The sequence below is a fragment of the Tupaia chinensis genome, unplaced genomic scaffold (assembly GCF_000334495.1).
Source record: "Tupaia chinensis unplaced genomic scaffold, TupChi_1.0 Scaffold146907_1, whole genome shotgun sequence".
Classification (NCBI taxonomy): domain Eukaryota; kingdom Metazoa; phylum Chordata; class Mammalia; order Scandentia; family Tupaiidae; genus Tupaia; species Tupaia belangeri.
The window spans coordinates 2,003,434-2,019,165 of NW_006206760.1; the positions used below are offsets into that span (position 1 = coordinate 2,003,434).

The following is a 15,732-nucleotide window of genomic DNA, read 5'->3' on the forward strand; positions in this document are numbered from 1 at the left end:
AAAGAAGTTTATAGCCTAAACAAGTGCATTTCGCTTGTTCATTAGGATTTTTAAAGAAGAATTATTTATCTAATTTTATTATTTTAAAAATTTGCTATAGGGCGTGTGTGCTCACCAGAGAGAGAGAGAGAGCGAGCGAGCGAGAGAGAGAGAGAGAGAGAGCGAGCGAGCGAGGAAGCCAACAGGACCAGGACTTGAACTGTGAAAGGCCATGTGAGAGTCTAGTGCCTTAACTGCAACACCACCTGCTGGCCCCTAGGATTTTGTTGATAAGGTTGAATGCTCTCAAGATTGGCAAAATCTGTGTATAAGATGAATAACATCTCTTGTAGAATTAGGGGATGACAACATAGATCTGTGTGATTTCTCTCGGGAGCCCTTATGCCTGGGAAGTGAATGGCCGAGTTATTGGTAGGTGGCAGTGGGTGGCCACACAGCAGTTCGGATGTGAATCTAAGTGGTCTGCGTTGGAATTGAACCTTCGTTGGAGCCACGACTCAAGTGTCCTCCCGAAGCCACTTGCCACGCGTCCCCTTTGCAGCATAAACTGCACACTTGGTCTCTCTGAAGCCCACCGGCCCATGTTCTTCTCTGTGACAAACTGTCAGCTGTGCCTTGCATCTGGTTAAGTTTTGCCAATCCTGCAGCCCCATCGTTTAACCTCTTGAAGTTATTAACAAGGAACAGCAGATTGTTACAGATCCCAAGTGCCTACGGTTCTTACTCCCCTAACCTTACAACTTCAGTCGTAAGTCACAGGGAGAAGGGGACCACCACGGGATGTCACAGTAACGAGCTGTGTGACTTGGCACGGCCCAGCCGCTCTCTAAAACTGTCATCGGACTCATTCAGAGTTGACGGACTCATTTCTGTCAGCTCTCAGACTTTGGTGGCCTGCCTTAGAGGACAAGGAAGCGGGTACCCGTGTAGGATAAGTACCAACTCCCTCGGACAGCGTTTACGTGTGATGTGGTGAAGGAACCTTCACACGTGGAATATTCCAAATAACGTGCTTCGAGGGAAGTACAGGGATTTAATTTTGTGATAGGAATCCCATCGTATGTATAGAATGATGTAGCAGATAGAAACCTCTATAGTTCATCATTTCAAAGATCGGTTTTACTGCTTTTTGGTGTTTTGATTATGGGACTGATTCTGCTAAATAAATAGCTTGATTTATACAAACTTTTTTTTTTTTTTTTTTTAAGTTTTCCTATAGGGTGCATGCACTTGCCAGAGTGAAAGAGGGAAAGTGAGGAATCACCCCCCACACACACCCCTGGGGTGATGGCCACACTACAGTCTCTTCTCGGGATTTTGGGCACACACGTGCTAAGCTCGATTTTCAGGTCGCTGGGTCCAGGATTCAGACTGCGATGCCAGCCGTGTGGGATCCGGTGCCTTAACCACACCACCTGCTGGCGCCGTAACTTTTAATACTGCAAACATCTGTTCTGTTTGAACTTGACAGTGCGCTTCAATGCTACTAACTTTTTCTGTATTCAAAGTCAGGAAAACATTACGAATATGTGATTTTATTTAAAGGAGATATTTCAAAATATAAAAGTTATCAAAAAGCTGAATATTTACAATTATGCCACAGGTTCCTATTAACAGTGCAGAACACAGAATATGTAAGACTTTGGAGAGGAAATCTACAAAGTACAATAAACAGTAAGGATGCGTGTCAGTCTTGCCGCTCTGTAGAAGTCGAAAGTGCCGACCTGGAGAAGTCACCTTGGCTTCGTTTTCCTGTATCTACGAAGGACCATCTACTAAATCCACCAGAGGTGGAAACACAGCCTCCTAGGGGAAAATGCTGTCTTCTCAGGAACATGTCTAGAAAGGAGGAAGAAAAGGAAGACGTGCCTTTAGGATAGTTTTAAGTAACGACCGGCATTTAGTAATAAAGCCAAGCATACAATGTTTTACTCATTTCTGGAACGTGGAGTTGGGACACTACATTTAAGTTAGAAATGAATCTCCAGTGTGCATTCAGTCATGAATTTTAGGACTGCCTCTGCAGCTGACTGTGACAAAATTGTGTGGGCAAGCTATGGGGACTTCATTATAAAGTGAGAATGACGACGACAGCTGGGAATAATGACAGCAGTGTAAGTGCTCAGTAATCTGCAGAGAAAAACGTCCCCTAAAATGAAAGAAAAGTTCTTTGTCTAAAAGGAAACAGTGAAGGGGCCAGCAGGTGGCATGGTGGTTGGGCACTGGTCTCCAACATGGTGGACTGTGGTTTGAGTCCTGGACCAGGCGTGCCAGTTTGCCCTATGGCAAATTAAAAGCACTAATTCTTTTAAACAATAGCTTCAATATCACTATATATCTTTATACACTAATAGTGACTTTTAAAAAAAAAAAGATTTTTGCTGAAGTGTGTGCACTCATTGGAGAGACAGAGAAAGACAGTGAGAAATCAGCCCCTGAGGGGATGGCCATGCTGCAACCCACTGCTTCTCCATTCTCCTTTTGGGATTTGGGCACACACATGCGTCCAGTGTGAATTTCAAGCCAATGGGTCCAGGACTTGAACCACGATTGACTACCTGGGAGTCCAGTGACATGACCATTACACCATCTGCTGGTTCCTAAAGCAACTTTTTCAAGAGTATATAATCATAACTCACTCAAGCTATACCCATAAGGAACTGTGACACACTGTGGTCAAGGTTTTTGAAGTTAACCTACTAAGTACTTTAATGCAGGAGCAGAGTTTGCAGGGAGTCTATGAAGGAGGATTAAAAACATAAGATTCTACTTTAAGAAGTGCCAGAGATAAAAAATGATCTTCCCATAGATAACAGTCAACAAACTTGGGACAAAATGTAGTAAATTTCAAAGGAGAATATAAATTTAAGTATATTTTTAAATATATATTGAATATATAATATAAATTTAAAAATATATAATATAAATTTAAAATTTCCAATATGAAGAATAGAAAGAGTAGATGAAAATGAAACTTAGCAACCTATGCATATCAAGTAGTCAAACAAAGATACTAATTGGAGTCCCAGAATGAGAAGATACGGATAGAAAACAGATTTGAAGAAATAATGGCCCCAAATAGCCAAGTTGATGGAAAAATATAGACATGCAGATCCAGGAAGCCTAGAAGATGACAAGTGGAATTTTTTAAAAAGTGAAAAAGAACCACTCACACATCTAGGCAAGTCTAGCCAGAATTCTTTCCAAAACTCTCAAATAGAATATCTTGAGGGTAACCAGAAAGAGTACATACAAGGGAACAATAATGTTTGACCTTGGAGACAAATTATTTATCTTGAAAATTCTTTAAACTGTAGCCCAGGATTGCATACCATGTAAAAATACCCTTCGAAAATAAATAGTTGCCAACAAACTTGCACTTGTCAGAAATGTTAAAGGAAGCTCTTTAGGCGGGAAGGAAGTAATATGGAAATACATGGAGATTCAGGAAAGCAGAAAGATAGAAATAGTAAATAGGTAAAAAGAAAGCTACATTATATATTTGTTCTTGTAGTTTCTTTTAAAGACACAAACGACACAAAGTCCAAGCTGTGGTGGCACACGGAGGAGGATGTCACTGCAGGATTCTGGAGCCATCGGGGAGGGCCTGGGGTCCAATCCCATGGCAACCTAAACATGCTGTGTGTGTGGGTGTGCTTGACATCCGGGCTGGCTGGGAGGGTGGTGGGAGGATCATGGTGTGACAGGGTGCTGTTGGGGGTGTCTGCCATGAAAGAAAGATACAAACAACCCAAATGACTAAAGGAAAATTATATCATTATAGGGTTTATAATGTGTGCATGGGTACATGTATACGTGTGTGTGTATGTGTATGTACAAGTTAAAAACTTTCCAGCAGACCAGCCAGTGGCATGGTGGTTGGGGCAGTTAGATCCCACATGGCTGACTGTGTGGCTCAAGTGTCAGACCCAGTGGCTTGAAAAACACGCCAGGCGCATGGACGTGTATGCCTAATGTCCCAAAAGGAGAATGGGGGAGAAGGACCGCAGTGTGGCTGTCACCCCTAGGGGTTGCTTTCTCGCTTTCCCTCTGACTCGTGAGTACATGCATCCCACAGCAAATAAAAAAAAAAAATAATAATAATCTTTTGCAAAGACTCATACAGGTAAAAAAAAAGATCAAGAGGAATTAATTCAATCTGATAATAAAACTTGAAAAAAGACAAGAAAAATGACTAATATCCTTCGTAGACACACAATATTCTCAATGGAATGTTAGCAAAATAATCCAGCAATACATAGAAAGAAAGGTAACATTAGGTCATTGAGAAAGTTATGATGTATTTTTTTTTTCTATGCAAAACTGTGTCATGACTTTCCCGATGACCCAATACTTTATTATCAAGTGACTTTATCTTCAGGTTAAAAATTGAAACTGGGCCCATCCTCTAGGGCCCCTCCCTCAATCCCCCTCCAGACAGGCTCTCCTCCCTCTGCAGTGCTCTGCCCCCACTGAGACTCCCAGGGGACTCTCTGGGCGATATCCCCCCATGTCCCCTCCCTGGGGGATGACGAGGTGGGCACACCAAGAAACAGCAAGTGGGTAGCCCATGAGGGGGACATGAACGTTTCAATGATTTCCGCCGAATTCCTTGATGACTAAGTAACACAGATGTTATAAATGAAAGTGTAAAAAGAGAAAAAGACCCAAAGGTTTGTTTCTGGACAGACTGTTCAGCCAGGACAGTGACATGAGGCAGAAAAAGGAGTCTGTGGCAGGACCCCGTGTGGACTCTGGACTCCGGCCCTGAGGTTGAGTGGATGGTCTGGCACTTACCCACACGCTACTCAGGGTTCCACCTCCGTCTGCAGGTACTGGGTGCAGTCTGAAACGCTCTTCAGCTGAGCAGAGTTTAACCTTTCCGAACACATAGGACAAGTGCTTTCGGTGTTCAACAAGCTGATTGGAGGACGGAAATGCAGGGCAGGTGAAAAATACAACATGCCTGTAGCTTTGCGTGGCTTTAATATGCAGAATTATTTTCTGTCTCTACCTCTTGGAAACGTTCGCCGTGCAGTTTAAGAATCAGAAATAGTCTCATGCAAGATCCTCTTTCAAAAGGAATACTATTTTAGGGGCCAGCAGATGGCGTGGTGATCAAGGGCACTGGATTCCCACATGGCCAACCATGGTTTGAGTCCTGGACCTGGCAGCTTGCTTTCTCACTTTCCCTCTCTCTGTGTCTCTGGTCAAATTAAAATAAATGAATGAATAAATAAAATTAAATAGTTCTTTAAAAATAAAAAAAAGAATACTATTATATAAAGTCATAGATGGTTTGTCCAAGAAGATGATTTGGGTCTTTAGGGATGAAAAGCATGATACAGGCCTAATTTTGGCTACACTGTGGGACTCAGTGGCATGCTTAACTTTTTTTTTTTTTTTTTTTGAGAGAGATTTTTTGCTGTAGGGCCTGTGCGCTCACCACCGAGACAGAGGGAGGCAGACAGAGAGACAGAAGACAAGAAATCACTCCCTGGAGGGATGGCCACCCCGCAGTCCCTTCCTCCTCCATGCTCCTCTCGGGAGTTTGGGCACGCATGCACATGCACCTGGTGTGAGTTTGAAGTCACCGGGTTTGGGACTCAAGTCCGTGGGAGTCCAGCAACATGACCATTATGCCTCTGCTGATGCTGATAGACTTACGTTTTAAATTCTGAGTAGAGAGCGGGGAAGTTGCAGTGTGGACACACCGTCCAGTCACCCTTCAGCATGTGTCGGCCCTGAAAACAGCACATCTCAGAGCAGAACTCATGGTTATCTTTTAAACTCCCAGTGTTACTCAGTTACAGTAACTGGATTACAATGAAAAGCCAGACCCCTACATGCCTCTGAGTAACTGACTAGGAAGAAAGGGCATTGAAAGGACGAATGCTAGATTTTACTTCTCAGATTCACATGCAAAGGAGGGGTCATCTTCCGCTTTGACACCGTTACCCGAATTTCTTTTCTTTTCAAATAAAGCTTATATGAATCCACTGATTAGCAAATCTGACTCTTTGTTTTCTGGTAATAGGTCTTCGTATTGAAATGACTTAAAGACTACCAGCTAGTGCTACCGGCACTGAGGCTCTGTACACGTTACCCCCTGAGTCTGCAGTTGATCTCGGCCAGTCTGGCGAGCTAAAGCAAGCTGCACGAGGTGATGCGGCCAGCAGGGGGCAGAACAGGACCGTGTGATCCCGAGCCCGGGCAGTGAGGCCCCAGCACCTTCCCGAGAGTGGCTTCCTATGATACGCTCTGAGGCTATCTCAGCTAGGGTGACCGTGAAATGAAATGCTAAAAATCGCAGGAAATGTGAAGGAGATGATCTCGGAAGTGGAGAAACGTTGACATATGTATCGAGCCTGCAAATGGGTTGTAAATTCACACGCAAAGAAAAAGAAAATGGTCACGCAGCTCACTGTGGCGATGCAGTAAGGGATGTTGTTTTTACATCCGGGGCAGAGGAGTTCACATTCCGGGAGAAGAAATTCGCAGAATGGACAAGGGGTCGTGGCTTCCTCTATCTCCGATGTATCGGGTCTCCTGCGAGGAGAGAAAACCATAGCGGGCATGCATTCATATATTTATATTTTAACGTTTTTGCTAGAGGCTGCATACGCTTGCTGGAGAGAGACAGAGAGTAAGAAGTCATCCCCGGGGATGGGAGGGGGTGGCCATGCCGTCCGTCCTCCCTTTTTCATCCTTCTCTGGGGATTTTCAGCACACATGCAGACGCCCCTGGTGTAATTTTCATGCCACCAGGTCTGGGACTCGAACTATGGTCAGCCTTGAGGGAGTCCGGTACCCTTTACCTGCTGGCTCCAAATCACAGCCTGTAAAACAGCACTGCATCTCACAGAGCATGGAGAGCAGAGGGAAGCGTGCTTGGAAACTGAGGACATGGAGCTCATCTACTTCCCGGCAGACCCGGACACAGGAGCTGCACGACTCGCCGCTGTCGGCCCTGGATCTGCCCAGGACTGGTCAGCTTTGGGGGCATTAAATGCAGACAGCATGGTCCATCTTGCTGCCTCCTGTCTTCCTGTGCCCCTGGAGCGATGGGCTTAGATTTTTCTCTGTCCCCTCCTTTCGTACAACTGAAGAGGTGAAGGCGGTTCTGTGCGTCCAGCAGGGTGCCCTGGGGGGCAGGAATGTCCTGGCACTGTGCTACGCCACACGGGGCCATGAGCGGCATGCAGAGCTGAGCGCTTGAAATGCGGGTACTGGGTATGGTGAGGATCCTCCGAGTTTCGCATTTTAATCCCCTTTAGTTCATTTACATTTAAGTGGTCACATACAGGTAGTGGTGCCATACTGGACCACACAGTGACAGACCACTCCTGTGGGGAGGGAATGACTAAAATCTGTCCCAAGCCAGGGCCTCGGCTGCCACGGTACGACACTGGGTACATGTGATCTCAGAGATACTTTTCAAAAGGAAAAATTAAATATATCTCCTCCGTGAGCAAGAGAAACAGAGAGAGAGCACCCAGGGTCTTGGCTCTGTGATCCTCCGCAGCTTCAGCAAGCTCCAGATCAGGGACAGGTGTGTGCCCGGGGTATGCAGGGCCCCGGATAGGGACCCAGAACCTTCCTGCACAGGTCAGCCTCGCAGCGCGCTGTGTTCTACCGCTGTGCCAGCATCTGGCCCCTCCAGCTCTGCCCACCTCCTTCTCCATGGCACTGGGTATGCCGGATCGCACTGACTCGGTCTGAAGCTGCTTTTAAAGGAAGGGGCCAGCCCCACGGCACGGTGGTTAAGTGCTATACCGAGGAAGCTGATTCCACATGGCCGCCCAGGGCTCAAGTCCTGGCCCTAGCAGCTTGAAAAATATGCTGGGTGCATGTTCCAGATCCTGGTGGGTTAAGAATTAGAGGGTAGGGCCAGCAGCTGCCATGGTGGCTAAGGTGCTGAATCCCACATGGCCAGCTCTGTGAGTCGAATCCCAGACCCAGTGGCTTGCAACTCATGCTAGATGGGCGTGTGTGTGAGTGCCCAAAGTCCTGAGAGACGAATGGAGGAGAGGGGACCGGGACATGGTCATCCCTCCCGGCAGTGGTTTCTCACTCTCCTTCTCTCTGACTCTGTCTCTCTGGCAAGCGCATGCACCCTAAGACAAAAACCTAAAAGGAAAGGAATTGGAGGGAAAAGGACCACGGCACGACCAGGCCACGTTGGGGTACTTTCTCTCCCGCAAACTCTGTCTCTTGTGCGCATATACATAACCCGCTGGAATTAAGGAAGTAAAAAGGTGTGTCCCTTAGAGTCCAGGCCACTCGCATTGCTTTCTGAAGTGCAGGACCACGGTGGTGCCCGTGGAGCTGCTGGGGACCTGGAAGTGACCCCTGTGGGCAGTGGCTGTTCGTGCGAGGCCCGCCTGCTTTTATTCAGCCCTTGGTGGCAGATGCTGCTGCCTCCCTACCAGTCACTCCCTTCCCTCCTGGCCAACAGAGCTTTGTTCCCATCCAGTGACACGCTGTGTAGGTAGAGGCACCGTGTGGTGGGGTGCTGGTCACGGAGGTGCAAGCCCTGACCAGGGGCCTTCCTAAGAAGCAGGCAAACCCCCTTGTCCCTTCATTCTCCACTGCTGCCATCTGCAGGTGCAGCAGAAGCCCTGCCACCATGACAAGGACGCCTCTATGCTGGGGTGGCAAAGCTGGAGGACAGAGGGACCCGAGCCTGGGGGCATCGCGACACAGAGGGCCCAGCCTGGGCTCCAGTGCTGCGTGTAGGGGCCAAGAAGCCCGACTCGTCTAAGCTGCAGTTGGGTTTTCTGCTTCTTGGAGCAAAACACGATCCTCCTTGCTGTCCCCGACTTCGTTGGGCCTGCACAGTGACAGCTGCGTCTGAAGCCACCCATGCACCGTGTGATCGGGGGCAGAAAGGGCAGCGTCTCCTACCTGACCATGGCCTCGATCTTCTTCTTGTACTTGGCGTCTATTTTGTTGCGGTACTCGGGCCTCATCAACATGGCTGCGAAGCTGAAGGCAGAGTTCTTCAGGCCTGCGCGGTGGCACTCAATCACGGTGGACGTCAGGATTGGGACAATGTCTGTGATGGAGGAGGGAGGACAGAAAGCGCAGTGCCACCGGTGCTCAGGACACGGGCGCCACTCAGACCCCGTCGCTCGGAAAGCAGGGTCATAGCTCTCTGCACTTTGCTTTTTCCACAAACAACCAGGAAGGGTCTGTTTCATGAGACAAGGGCACGGCAGGGGGTTGGCTCGGAGTCCCCCTAGTGCCTGAGGTAACCTGTCCCTTGATCACGTCATGCCCTGCTGTAACACCGGGACCCTCACGCGGTACGCTTGCGTGTCCCTCCACACCTCCGAGAGTTCCTGCACACGACAGGATGGCTGACGAGCGGGTCAGGGAGGGTGACGAGGTCACACACGAACTTCTCTGCAACACACCTAATTACTTCTCCAGGACACAGGCCCGGAACTACTGGCTCAGGGAACGTGACCCTCTAAACATTCTTACTACAACTTGCGAAATGTGTTCTAGAAAGGATAGACCCATTCCCGTACCCCCCAGCAATCACACAGTGTCTGTCCTACCCCACCCCTTCCCAGCATGATATATGGATGGTCTTCGAAAAGTTTGTGCAGGGGCCAGCAGGTGGCGTGGTGGTTGAGGCACTGACTCCCACATGGCCAACCGTGGTTTGGATCCTGGACCTGGCGGCTTGCTTTCTCACTTTCCCTCTCTCTGGTTAAATGAAAGAATGGTAATAATAAATAAAATATTCTTTAAAAAAATTTTTTTTAAACCCCAGCAAATAAAAAAATGGGACCAGCAGTTGGCGTAATGGCTATGTCGTTGGACTCCCATGTAGTCGACCACGGTTCGAGTCCCAGACCAGTGGCTTAAACTCACGCCAGGTGCGTGTGCACGCGTGCCCAAGATCCCAAGAGCACAATGGAAGAGACGGGATGGTGGCATGGCCATGCCCCCTGGGGAGTGATTTCTTGCTTTCTGTCTCTGTTTTTCTGGCGAGCACACGTGCCCTGTAGCGAATACCTCTCCGAAAAAAAAAATAAAAATAGAGTTTCCATTTTTACATGACTGAAAAACATCTAAAGAATAATATTTTGTGACACATTAAAACAATAAGTCCAAATTTCCGTGTCCAAAAAGAAAGTTCTCCTAGAACGAACACAGCCTTGCTCACCGGCTTATGCATGGCTCATGCCAAAATGGCAGAGCTGAATAGCTCCGACAGGGCCCAGACGGCCCACGAAGCCTGGAACAGTACGGAAAATATTTCTTGACCTCGTCATAGAATGTGACAAACTCTATTCATTAAGAACGACGTGTGTGTGAGAATAGTAGACCCTTTTCAGAGGCCATGTCCGACTGCAGATGAGAACACGGAGTCAGACCTTTAATTATTTTGTAGATTTTTGCTAAATGGCACATGTCCTCGCCAGAGAGATACAGAGAGACAGAGAGACAGAAAGTGAGAAATCACCGCCCAAGGGGAATGGCCACACCGCCATCCCTTCTCCTCCATTCTCCTCTTGGGATCTTGGGGACGCATGCACACACGCCCGGCGTGAATTTTAAGGCGCTGGATTGGGACTCGAACCGTGGTTGACTACATGGGAGTCCAGCAACGTAACCGCTGGGAGAGTGAGCAGGGCCATCTGAGCACGGGAGCGAACCGTGGGTGACAAGCGTGCACATGGTACTTACGTGACGGGAACTTGCTGATGTTGTTGGCCACCCGGATGAGCATACGTGCCCCTTTCATGTGATCCCCGCTCTTAACGTGAATCTGAAATAAATGACATACTTCACTTTCATAGATTCTGATGAACCCCCAATAAAGAACACCTTGATTGTGACCCAGAACAGGGTCATTCTAAGGTCCTGGGCTAAATCCACTGGGGACTTCCCCACTTCTATCCCTGCCGCAGGGGCTCCCGGCCGCCCCTGCTCTAGGCCCTGCTTTTCGCTTTGTCCCTGGCCATTTGACATGAGTTCAAATCCCTGGTCTGCCTCTTACTGGCCATTATTCAGGGACTAATAATACCATCTTTCCCAAGTTGTTGTGAGACATGACACCTCAGGTGGTCAAGAGTTAGGCAGAGCGGGAGCATGACTTACAGGAGGGGGCCACCCAGTGCCCGTGGGAAGCACGCAACACGAAGCCTGGTCACACTGCAATCCTTTTTCCTCCATTCCTCCATCCTGTCACGATCCTGGGTATGGTTTTCAATATCCCGGGGCCAGGATTTGAACCGCACTTGGCACGTGGGATCTGGCTCCTTACATACTGGGCTCAACCACTGCATTATGGGAACTGGTTCTTCATTATACTTTTCTACATTCTCTAAATTTCTTTAGTGAATATGTGTTGTTTTTATATTCGGATGAAAACAAAACATTAAAATCAGCAGAATTTTATAAAATCTACTTAGAATTAATAAACTATCTTTGGGGTCAGCAGGTGGCGTGGTGGTTAGGGCGCTGGACACTCCCACATGGCCAACCATGGTTTGAGTCCCAGACCTGGTGGCTTGCTTTCTCACTTTCCCTCTCTCTCTCTCTGTGTCTCTCTCCAGTCAAATTAAAAATAAATGAATGAATAAATAAAATTGAATAAATAATTCTTTTAAAAATTAAATAAACTATCTTTGGATAAGTAAATCTATCTCTTTGACAGAGGCAATATATTTATTGTTTCAAATTCAAAGTAATATAAAGAAATACATCCGGTGAAACCTGCTCTCTCTTATGCCCTTCTACTGCTTGGGGTTAAGGGGCTGGGCCTCCCCTATCCCAGGCACGGTCCCTTTAGGAAACCTTGTTGATCTCTTCGGTACCCTTCTAACTTTATTTACAATGAACAGATAGTCATTTTTTCTTTTCGTCTTTTTGTACACGTGACCGCAGACTGTAAAGCTGTTCTTTATCTTGCTGTAGTCACTGGACAGTGGCTAAATGTGGGACATCACTGATTGTAGCAAGAGGTGCCAGGAAGGAGCCTGAGCTAGGGACGGACGCCCTCGTCACCCCAGAGCCTCACCTTCACCAGGATGTAACTGTGCAGAATCATGAGGTTGGTGGCCATCTCGGAGGGAATCTTGATCTTCTGGGCCTGAAGCTCTGCGTACATACCGAAGAGAACGTCGTGTGCGTTGCGGTAGTTTCCTGAAAAGAGGCGTTAAGAAGATCCGGTTGCAAAGGACAGAATCGGAGGGCTTCCGGTAGGCCGCCATCTTACATGTGGATTTTGTTGATTATGTTATTAACAATATCTTTTTTTTTTTTTTTGTCAAGAACTATTTTATTTAACTTTATTTCTTTATTTAAATTTGACCAGAGAGGGACAGTGTGAGAAAAAGAGAGTAGGAAAAAGTGAGAAAGCAAGCTGCCAGGTCCAGGACTTGAACCACAGTGGGCCATGTGGGAGCCCAGTGCCCTTAACTGCCATGCCACCTGCCAGCCCCTGTTAACAATCTCTTAATCATTGCTTACATAAAGTCACTTAACAGCTTTCCTGTTTTAATCAATGGTATGAACATTCAACTGGCCCCTCAGGGACAAATGTCCTCCTCAATGTCTCACTCCCTCAGGGGACCCACTGGGCCACTGAATTCTGAGTCAGCCTTGGAGAGCTCCCCAGCCCTCAGTTTCTCGTCATCTGTCCCCGCAGTAGCACACTAGTCCCCCTCCTTCTGATCACCCTCATTCCGAGCCCTCCTTCTGATGACAGAGGACTTTAGACACCTCAACTTTCACATCAAGGTCACAAAGTCCAAAGTCCTGCATAAAGCCCCACAAAGATGTAAAGGATCAGGTGTAATTTTTTTTTTTTTAGAATTATTTAATTTGATTTATTCATTGATCATTATTTTTAATTTGACCAGAGAAAGACATGGGGGTGGGGGGAGTGAGAAAGCACACCACCAGGTCTGGGACTCGAACCATGGTTGGCTATGTGGGAGTGTCCAGTGGCTTAACCACCATGCCACCTGCTGGTCCCCCAGGTGCAAATTCTTGAGCAGAGGCCATTGGGGTGCGCCCTGCCTCCTCCGACCATGTCTCTGGCCTCTCCTCCGGCTCCAGTCACCAGATGCTGCAGTCCTGCTGCTCCTCGCCCAGCACACCCCATTCCCTCAGGGGCTCTCTCACTCTTCAAACTCGACTGAAGCTATGGCTGCCTTCTCTCACCTCCGCCCTCCACTCTCTCTATGACCTGCAGGCTGCCCCAGTTCCCTGTCCACGTGCCTTTTTTTTTTTGAGAGATTTTCACTGTAGGGCGCGTGCGCTCACCAGACAGACAGAGAGAGACATAGAGACAGAAAGCGAGAAATCACCCCCCAGGGGGGATGGTCACGCCGCAATCCCTTCTCCTCCATTCTCCTCTCGGGATCTTGGGCACGCACGCACACGCGCCCGGCGTGAGTTTTAAGCCACCGGGTCCGGGACACGAACCGTGGTCGACTACGTGGGAGTCCAGCGACATAGCCATTACGCTAACTGCTGGTTCCCTCCAGGTGCCTTTTTAGCCTATTTCTCTTTCTATCCCTGAACACATCACCCTGCACGACAGCTCTGAGTTTACTTCCTGTCTCTCCCATCACATGTGAACCCTGAGGGCAGAGCCGTGGCTCAGTCCTCTCTGTACCCAGAACTCCAAGCAGGAATCGATGGCAGCAGGTGTCAGATCAACGTACACCGAATAAAGTAAGGTCTGGGATAACTGCGTATATTCCATAACTGTGGTCCATATCGATGACCTTATAAGAGAATCAGCTTGCTAAAAGTAGCAAATATACCAGATTTTTCCCTCGAATTCAATAAACAGAGAATGCACCTGAGCAGAATCATTATGGGGATTCCATTATACATATATATATATATTTTTTTTTTTTAATTTTTTTTGAGAGAGATTTTTGTTATAGGGCACGTGCACTCACCAGAAAGACAGAGATGGAGAGACAGAAAGCGAGAAATCACCCCCCCTCCCAGGGGGGATGGCCATGCCACAATCCCTTCTCCTCCATTCTCCTCTCGAGATCTTGGGCACGCACGCACACGTGCCTGGCGTGAGTTTAAGCCACCGGGTCCGGGACTCAAACCGTGGTCGACTACATGGGAGTCCAGTGACATAGCCATTACTCCAACTGCTGGTCCCCTGAGGTTCCGTTATATAAATAGTCCCTCCATGGCATAAGGTCTATATCACTACCTCGGAATTATCTCCTGTCTTCTAGTATCTCCTATATCGTTAAGGTCAGAGACCCGCAATGGGAAGGCAATGCTGTCGGTCTGGGCGGGGGCTGCAGAGGCCAGAGCGGTAGCTGTCCAGGAGACAGGAACTCGGAAGAAGGAAGGAAGAAAGGAAAGACACCTAAGGAGAGGCCCATAGTTCAGCTAGTCTACCCCCCTGTGATGGCAAATTAATTGCCTGAAGCCTACAAGTCCCTAGTCTCTTGGGTTCAAAACAAGCCTCGGTGGGAACCAGCAGTTAGCATAATGGCTATGTCGCTGGACTCCCACGTAGTCGACCGCGGTTCACGTCCCGGACCCGGTGGCTTAAAACTCACGCCGGGCGCGTGTGCGTGCGTGCCTAAGATCCTGAGAGGAGAATGGAGGAGAAGGGATTGCGGCGTGACCATCCCCCCTAGGGGGTGATTTCTCGCTTTCTGTCTCTATGTCTCTGTCTGTCTGGCGAGCGCACGCGCCCTATAGTGAAAATCTCTCCAAAAAAAAACAAGCCTCGGGTTCAATATGGCTACCCTTTCCTGGGGAAAAACAAGGAGTTGCGGTTCAATTCTGCTCTTCTCCTGGCTCGCGGAGAACGAGGCAGGTGTGAGGGACCTACCTGCAGACTGCTCTCCCCTGGCGATGATGATGGCAGTGCGGGCCGCCTCTCGGTACTGCTTCAGAGCCATGTACAGGCGGAACAGGTACTTGGCGTCCTGGCACACAAACCATGAGAGAAACGTCACCTTCTTCACTGGCTAAGGAGAGGGACACCTAACGTGGGCGCTTCCGTTAGAATCACATTCGCCCTCCAGCAGCTGAGAATTGCTACTGTTCTGATGAAACCCAACGCGAGCCAGCCCATGGCATGGTGATGGAGGTGGCTGGGTCCCACCAGGCTGACTGCACGGTTCGAGCACTGGACCCAGACACTTGGGAGACACAACAGGTGTGTGTGTGCACCCAACATCCAGACGGGCTTTCTCTCCGGTGAGCACAAGAGGCCTCTGGCAAATTAAAAACAAAAACAAAATACAGGCCCAGCCATGGTGGTGTAGTGGTGGAAGGCTACTCTGAATGCTGGGGGCCACATGGAAGGTCAGGGTTTAGTTCTTGGGTCAATCTATACATGCTAGGCACATACGTGTGTACCCATGATCCTGGCTAGTGGGGAGAGCTGGTGGGAGGATCACGGTATGGAACCCTTTCCAGGTGCTTGTCTCTTTCTCCCTCTGTCATGAGATAAATAAATAAATAACCCAACGAATCAAGAATTAGCTTATGCATGAGAGATTTACTGAGTTCAGTATGTGCCAGGTGGTATATATATATTTTAAAATTATTTTATTTTATTTATTCATTCATTGTATTTTTTTAGTCTGACCAGAGAGAGACAGAGGGTGAGAGTGATAGAGAGAGGAAGTGAGAAAGCAAGCCATCAGATTCAGGACTTGAACCCTGGTTGGCCATGTGGGAGTGTCCAGCGCCTTAATCACCACACCACCT

At 48.1% G+C, this 15,732-nt stretch overlaps 1 protein-coding gene across 1 annotated transcript in view; it reads right to left on the reverse strand.

Annotated features, from left to right (window-relative positions):
* Positions 1–1,426: 1,426 nt before the first annotated feature.
* WDR19 (WD repeat domain 19) overlaps positions 1,427–15,732 on the reverse strand; it is a 96,126-nt gene continuing 81,820 nt past the window's right edge. The window contains exons 31-37 of the mRNA XM_006169241.3: positions 12,041–12,165; positions 10,705–10,786; positions 8,908–9,058; positions 6,426–6,549; positions 5,668–5,744; positions 4,798–4,920; positions 1,427–1,839 (exon numbers count right to left, since the gene is read on the reverse strand). Of these exons, the coding sequence (XP_006169303.1) occupies positions 4,809–4,920; positions 5,668–5,744; positions 6,426–6,549; positions 8,908–9,058; positions 10,705–10,786; positions 12,041–12,165 (671 nt within the window). The 3' untranslated portion in view covers positions 1,427–1,839; positions 4,798–4,808. The remainder of the gene's footprint in view (positions 1,840–4,797; positions 4,921–5,667; positions 5,745–6,425; positions 6,550–8,907; positions 9,059–10,704; positions 10,787–12,040; positions 12,166–15,732) is intronic.